This window comes from Camelina sativa, chromosome 3 (assembly GCF_000633955.1).
Source record: "Camelina sativa cultivar DH55 chromosome 3, Cs, whole genome shotgun sequence".
In the NCBI taxonomy this organism is placed as follows: Eukaryota; Viridiplantae; Streptophyta; class Magnoliopsida; order Brassicales; family Brassicaceae; genus Camelina; species Camelina sativa.
Genome location: NC_025687.1, coordinates 13,408,229 through 13,416,720, shown reverse-complemented (window position 1 = coordinate 13,416,720; position 8,492 = coordinate 13,408,229). Strand labels below are relative to the sequence as shown.

Here is an 8,492-nt window from a genome sequence, read left to right as displayed (position 1 = left end):
TTCTCCTCAATTCATACTCGAATCTGATATTTGAATACATATAAGTAGGATGATATTGATCGGTATACAAAAAATGATTCCTCATGTTAAAATTTATATGGGACGAACTGTTGTACTTGTCTAGCTAGTTTAGTCAAAGGGAAGCCACTAATTCAATTCATGATTACCTTGTACGGATCGATCTTCCAGTTAAACAAGTCAGTATGCTCGATGATCAAAGTTTGCCATTTAGTCCTTCGTGGTTCCCCCCGTCGCCAGAACCATTTCCTCAATCAATGGTAAACCTTTTTATTATTATTGTCGTGCTTCAAGTTTTATATTAAACTCTATTGTGATATGTCTATATTGATGAATAAACTTAAGTGTTGCCTTTGTGAAATATAAAGGAGCTTAGGCAAGACCCTACAATGGTAGAAAGTGAGAACATGGACGAAATATTTGCTGGATTATTCTCTGTTCCAGCAATAAGCGAGGCTACTCCCACAACGGTTAGTTATACATTTCATGTACATATATTTTTTTCTTCCAGTTATCAGTTATTTTAATTAGTCTTTTTTCTCTTAATTAATATACAATTCATTATGAGGCATACATAAAACTTTATGCTATCACTAAACTATCAATATGGTTTAGTAACTGATTTCGTTTTTATTTCGCCTAAGCAGCAGCAACAACCACCATTATCCAATTCACATGGATATGTACAACAATCTGATGAACAAGGTTTATTAAATCCAAACACACTGAATTCTTTTCATGAACCTGTTGTTTCTACAATGGTAAATTACAAATTTCATTTTTTTGTTTAATACGAATGTATATTTAATTAGACTGTATGCTAAGAAACTAATCAATTATAATATATAATTATGTTCGTTTTCATTTTGCCTACGCAGCAACAACACCAACAACCATTATCCAATTCAAATGGATATTTACAACAATCAGATGAAGACGATTTATTACAGAACATGCTGAATTCTTTTCAGGAACCAGGTGGTTCTGCAATGGTACGTTAGATTTCCTTTTTTTGTTTGTCACTTTTAATTAGTTTTCGATGAATTAGGCAGATAAGATCATTACTGTATGCCATCAAAACTAACCATCATTGGTTATATATTGATAATTTCTCGGAAGCAGCAACAACAACAATTGGTTTGCCATTCAAATGTGTATGTACAAGGAAACTTACCAAACATACAATCAGATCAGCAATACTTGTCCAACCAAAACATCATTATGAATTCATTTCAAGATCCAAATATTTCTACAATGGTAAACAAACCTTATTTTTATTTCAAATTTTATTGATCATTGCTACTTTAATGAAGTATCTGATTAATATATTTTTCATGAGCCAGATAAATATTGTTCAACAAACCGAAGAAGGAAACAATGGATATGCACATCAGCAGCCATTGATTGATTCTTTTGAGTTACCAAATCATCTTCAAGATCAGTTTCTATCACCACCTGTGTATGTAACAAATTAGTTACAAATACATTAATTTTGAATATACATATAACATTGATCTAATGTTTCTAATGTCTTTTTTTTTTAATGAAATACAGACCAGAAAATTACCCGTCGTATCCGGCGTACCAACATGGTCCGATTGGTTCGCATTTCAACATGTACGAGCAGCAACCAACTCCGAGAGCTTTAACAAACAGAGAAGACGAACCCTTTCCCCCAAGGATGGTTTCAGATTTGGCTACGTAAGATCATCTTTTTCGTAAATACTATTTACTACTTAATCAAATTGTGACTCCTCTTACAAAGTAAAATTAAGAACTGGTACTCCTTCCTATTATATATATGATTATATAAGATTACAATTATATGTTTAGTTATTAAATTGTTTTCGTTAACGCAGAACTCATCCCCTACAAAATCAAAATATTAACACCATTAGTCGACCACAAATGCCACCGAGCTCTACCAGGTATATATTATACTAAGTTTAATCTCTGTTATATTCTTTTAAATACAATCATTCTCCCGATATGAATTTCTCTTATATATTTGTTTCACCAAATAGTTACAGTTATATAGATAAGTTAATTTGGAGTTAATGCAGGACATATTCTCAACAAAATCAAATTTCTGTGATTCCTCCTCAACCTCGAATGTCATCGAGCTCGACTAGGTAAAGATATTGTTTTAAGTTTAATTTCTCTTAAATACAGTTATAATTTTTATATATATCTTTGTTAAATTACTTTGATTAATTTGAAAAAAAATTAAAGAAATTTTCAATAACTTTATAAGATTTTTAAAAGAAAATTTCAATAACTTTATAAGACTTTTAAAAGAAAATTTCAATAACTTTATAAGACTTTTTAAAGCATTTCTAGGAATTTTGGGTTCTTATTCAGTTTTTATTCTGGTTTGGTTGAATTTTAATTACTGGGTTTCTTTGATGTTCAGTCTATTTTCCAAGTTAAGCTAAATTTTTAAAGTTGTATATTAAATCTTTTAAAGGGCTGCTAACGGGTTAATGGTTTACATTATATAATTATAATTATATATTCAAAAAATATAATGATAATTTATATATATATATATATATATATATATATATATCTTTATTAAATTATTTTGGTTAATATGCAGGAATTATTTTCAACAAAATCAAATTTCTATGGTTCCTCCTCAACCTGGAATACCGTCCAACTCGACTAGGTATATATATTGTTTTATGTTTGATCTCTTTTAAATTTTATATTTCTGTGTCAAATAATTTGTCTTGCGTAGGACATGTCCTCTACAAAATCAAAATTCTATGTGGCCTCCTCCATCACAAGTGCCTTTGAGCTCTACTTGGTATTTTAAAAAAAATAGTTTATTCTAAGTTCACTCTCTTATAAGTTACAAATATATATATATATATATATATATATATATATAATAGTTACAATTATATAGTCATGTATTTCTTTGTTTAAAATATTTGGATTAATGCAGGATTCCTCAACAATATCAAATTCCTATGGGTCCTCCTCAACAAAATCAAATTCCTATGCGTCCTCCTCAATCTCAAATGCGGTCAAGGTCTACTACTACTAGGTATATAAATATATATTATTCTAAGTTCAATCTTTTATATATATATCAACCTCAAATGTCGTCGAATTTTACCAAATATATATCTTTCTCCATTATTTTATTATAAGTTTAATATCTCTCTTTCCTATATAGAATTTTCTTTATCTATATATATCTGTTGAATTATTTGGGTTAATGCAGGACTCATCTTTTACAAAATCAAATTTCTGTGACCTCTCCTCAACTTCAAATACCATCGATTTCTACCAGGTATTAAGTCCAAACTTATTAGTCGGTCACAAAATTCAGTACAAGAGATATTTTCTTATGTGGCAAATTTATTTTTGAACTCATTTGTTTTTTTGGACAAAATAACTTTCATTCATTTAAATTCATTTAAATCCTCAAAAGAGGGTAATTTATACAAATTAGAGCTAAGATAATACAAGGAAAATAAAGATAAAGGCTCAAAAGAGGGAAGTTCATTCAAATTTTTAAACTCATTTAGTTTTCTCATTTCTTTAGGCATCATGGCAACGCGCAAGAGTTGGTAGATCAGCCTTTTCCGAGCTTTAGACCCCCTCAACAAGAGACTTCTACACAAATACGTCCATGCACAAACTCATTGACTACTCCTTTACAGGTACCATATATTTCATTCGATGATGAATGAACTACGTGATTATCTTTTTTCTTAAAAGTTAATTTCAGTAAGAAAACTAACATTTCTTAAATATTAACTAAAAATGTTATATAAGGTCCCACATCAATGACAAAGTTTTTTTTTCAACGTCTTTGATTATTTACTTTCACTTGATTAGTTTATTGAAGGCCACATCAAAAGATCATTCTACAACAATATTTAGTTTAAAAAAAAAAATCAAAATTAGAAATATATTTTAAAGAACATTTATACACACACATATGTATATCTAGATATGTATACAAAATTAGAACTTTTATCAAAATAAAAAGTATTATTGATGATACAGACAAGTGCTATTGTGGGGCGTCGAAGAAGAAATGATCAAAATCAATTTGTGCAGGGAGAATCATCATCGCCTGCCCAAAGAAAGGTAGTTTATAAATATTTGTTACTCTCCAAAATAAACAGAATTGATGAGAAAAATACATTTCAATAATGCAGAGGATCGTCTTGCCAAGAAGCAATGTTGATTCAAATGCAGTCGATCATCCCAGTGAACATAGGTTTATACTTTCCCATCTATTTTTTCATTTCATCTTTTTCCATTTATTTTCGTAAAGTCGTTTATATTTTCATAGGACTCTCGATATGAAATTATCCCTCTACTCATCAATATTAATATCATTTTTATGAACATCATAATTATGTTTGTATTGTTTCGGATCCAACAAAAGTATGACAGATTTGTCCCAAAACACAAAACTACATCAAGCTTACTTTAATTACATGATTACTACTTACAAATTTTCCATATATAACTTTTTAATGGTACTTTGCATATATATAATTAAATTCATATTATTATATTTATTTCACAGTATTTTATCATTGACTACAAAAGAGACTTATGAACATTACTAATAAATATGTTTTACCTTTTTATTTCAGGATACAAAATTCATTATATGATCCAACATATGAAAGCCTTGTTTTAGCTATCGATCCTATTTTGAGAAAATTCCATTTTCAACGATGAGAAAACGCTAGAAAATTCATTTATTTAGCTTTTCTAATTTATTCATTAGATTACAATCTTTATGTTAATCTTTCTGTGTTTATGAATTCTATTGATGATTAAGAACTATTTACATTGATGATGAATCAAATTTTATTGTGATCATTAATCTTTTCTTGTTTTCTCTTATTAATCTATACACTAGTGACTTCGGAAGAAAACAATTGGCTCTTTATAAGATCCCAATCACTAGTGTATAGACTAATAAGAGAGAGAGCGAGAGAAAATAAAACAAGAACGGAAAAATGATTCCTATACACTAGTAATTTTGGAAGAAAACAATTGGTTTATAGTAAATGTTTCTTTTTGTGGGTGTCAAAATCCTTTTAAATGTTCTCAAAAATTACTCTGCTTTTTTTTTTTTTTTTTTTTTTTAAAAAAAAAAAAAANAAAAAAAAAAAGAAGATATTACTCACATCCAAATTTGTTTTTTAATGTAAAATTTACAAAGTGAGGATTCGAACCTTCAACCACAGCTACAATTATTATTTCCCCGAACCAACTCACCCAAACTTAACATCGTACCGATACTCCTTAAACAATTAAACTCATGGCCCCTAGACGGCTAGACTCTAGACCTCAAACCTGATCACGAATTGGAGGGAATGATTATAATTTCCCATTCTTCCAAGGCAAACCTGTTGAGGAGGTCGAAAGGCTGGTTCCGCTGGTAATCAGCACTATTTCTTCTGCAATCATGGTAAACAATTTTAACCGGATTCTTGATTTGCTAGTCTCGACAAAAGATCAAAACATATTTGTTTCTACTGATCAGTTTTTCATAATTTATAATGTTTGGTGCTCTTATTTTTCTTCTTTTTTCTATCAATACTTTTTAGGCAAAACCGACTGTTATCGCCTGCTTTCTTGCTTGAACAGCAAGTTAGATACCCTACGCTCCTAAGTTTTTATAATGTTGTCTTCGTACGGTCAGCTGAATTCTTGGGACTACCGTACGTACCGCCTTACTTCAGATCCCAAAACGTGAGCTAAAATCAAGGGATCAATTTCGCGGTGTATGGAGAAACCGTCTTGGATCGTGAATTTCTTGTGAAACAAGGAATTAAATATGATTTCACCAATATTAGACTAACTGTTCAGCTTTACACCTTCAAGCAGGTCTTACCTAAACTCTGCGCCTCCTTATACCGACTACTACAACTCCTTATACCGTTTTTTTCCAAGAACCAGCTAAATAGGGTTTGTTCCCCTAAAAAATTATGTCTTTGACTATCAAAGTTTCATTCCTTGATTCACATCTTGTTTTGGTCTTTTTGTATTATGGTTTAGAACCGACCTTTGGCTGCTTGCTGTAGAGTCGGGAGTCAATACAACTTCACTAATGGTAAAGAGTGTGGAGACAAAAGAGTTAGCTACTGTCAGATTCCTTCTGAGTATGTGAATAATTGGGATGGTTATCATTTAACCGAAGCCACATAGCGGAAGATGTCTCAAAGTTTACTCAACGGTCCCTATACAAGTCCTGCTTTCGACTGGTCCTGTCTAGGCTCTGTTTAAATGAATAAAGATGATGAGTTAGTTTACTTGCTCCAGCATTTGCAATAAAGAAGTAAGAAATCATCTGGAAGAGTTGCAGAGAACTGGAAGCGTTATTGACGAAGAAATGGGTAGTCCAATATTGTAGTGGAGACAGTTTCCTAATAATCAAACGTTTACAAAACTATATGATATTTAGCCTGTGCATAGAGATAGAGGCATATTCATTATGAAGTTTATATAATAAACAAAAGTTTCTGTATTAAATCCCGTGTCTTTGTCTAGAGTATTACAGTTATCTAAAGAACATAGGAGAAATAGAATAAATCTACAGACTACAGCCTAATTTTCTAAAAGGGATCTTGGAGGTTCGCCCATCTCGCCATGATGTGTGTATCCCATGCATGGCATTTAGGTGTCTTTTAAGTTTTAACTCTTTAGACTTGGCATTTAAGTGCCATTTAGTCCATATCTAATTGTGGACGTTTTTGAAGTTACTTCATTTGCAACAAATAACCTATTTGAGAAAGAAAAAAAAAAAGAAAGAGAGACACCATTTTCCCAAATTTACTATTTTCTTGTTGGAATTGCAAATGGGTCCACCGTCCACGGAATCCACCACTGAACATGCTGATCCCATGCTCTCTCTCCGTTATTTAGTACTCCACCACCGTTACTCTTACTTCATCAAAATCTCGATGTCGGCGTTACAAATCGATCATCAGCTTCGATGACTCCAGCGTCGACACCGGAAATTATCTCCATCTCTCTGACGTGGAGCATCTTCCTCAAGCCGCCTTTCTTCCTTATGGCAAAAGCTTCTTCCATCCTCCCTCCGGCCATCGGAGTCTCATCATCGACTTTATCGGTACCTAATTTTCTTTCTCTTCCTTACATTTAGGCGAAACCACTGCTTTCCTCTACTTTAGGTCGTTCTTGCTTGAGCAACAAGTTATAAACCCTACTTCTGCTTGAGGTTTTGTAATGTCGTTGTACTATTTGGACAGCCGAATTCTGGGACTACACTACGTACCGCCTCACTTCGGAACCCAAAATGTGAGCTTCGATCAAGGGATCAATTTTGCGGATGGTGGGTTTCTTGTGGAAAAAGGAATTAAATCTGATTTCACCAATGTAAATCTAATTAAGTGTTCAGCTTAACATCTTCAAGTAGATTTTATCTAACCTATGCACCTCGTCTTCTCATGGTTAGTAGAAAATTGGCCTTGTTCTCCTCAATATCTATGATGTTGCAATCGAGCTCCCTTGGAGCGGTCTTTTTCTTTTGGGGTTTAGATTGCAAAGAGATTCTTGGAGACTCGCTGATACTTATGGGAGAGATTGGAGTGAACGACTATAGTTACCCACTTTTCGTATCAATGAAATCAAAGAGCTTGTTCCTCTAGTCATCAAAGCTACTTCTTCTGCCATTGTGGTAACATATGTTTACCTGATCCCCTCACGATAAAGTCCTACGTGTGTGTTTAATATTAACAACTTCAGCAACCAAACTACAGGGGTTGATCGACATGAAGGGGAAAAACATTTTTGGTCCTCGGAAACTTCCCAATCGGATGTTATGCGGCGTATCTTACTCTATTTCAGACCGCATCAGAAGACCACGACCCTCTCACAGGTTTTCTATCATGGCTCAACGAATTTGGAGAGCACCACAACGAACAGCTTAAGAGAGAACTCAAAAGACTCCAAGAATATATTATACCCTCATCATGTCAACATCCTATACGCATATTACTACAACTCTTTGTACCGGTGATACCAAGAACCAGTCAAATATGGTCCGTGCCTTTCTATTGTTTTTTTTCTTTTGTCTTTGACCGTCAGTTTGATCTTCTAACCAATGTTTTATATGGTCCATTTTAGGGTTCAAGAACTTACCTTTGGCTGCTTGTTGTGGAGTCGGAGGTCAATATAACTTCACTATTGATGAAGAATGTGGACACAGAGGAGTTAGCTATTGTCAGAACCCTTCTGAATATGTGAATTGGGACGGTTATCATTTAACCGAAGCCACACACCTGACGATGGCTCAAGGTATACTCAATGGTCCCTATGCAAATCCTGCTTTCAACTGGTCCTGCTTTGGCACTAAATTAGTGGATAAAGAGTGTTCTTAAGCAGTTAAAATTCAAGTTTTGTGAAAAAGGGTATAACCTATGTTGTAATAGTGATGATAAGAACATGTCCTCATGGCAAGGTTTCGA

General features: G+C 32.7%; 1 protein-coding gene and 1 pseudogene across 1 annotated transcript; both read left to right on the top strand.

The window, feature by feature from the left end:
- On the top strand, positions 204–4,731 carry LOC104778928 (transcriptional regulator EFH1-like). Its single transcript, XM_010503334.1, has 16 exons — positions 204–278; positions 387–488; positions 666–779; positions 897–1,010; positions 1,141–1,275; positions 1,362–1,477; positions 1,573–1,719; positions 2,082–2,150; positions 2,618–2,686; positions 2,759–2,827; positions 2,969–3,070; positions 3,251–3,319; positions 3,575–3,692; positions 4,042–4,125; positions 4,197–4,258; positions 4,644–4,731. The coding sequence occupies exons 1-16, from the start codon at positions 204–206 to the stop codon at positions 4,729–4,731; spliced, it is 1,533 nt and encodes a 510-aa protein (XP_010501636.1).
- LOC109130505 lies at positions 4,849–8,405 on the top strand (annotated as a pseudogene).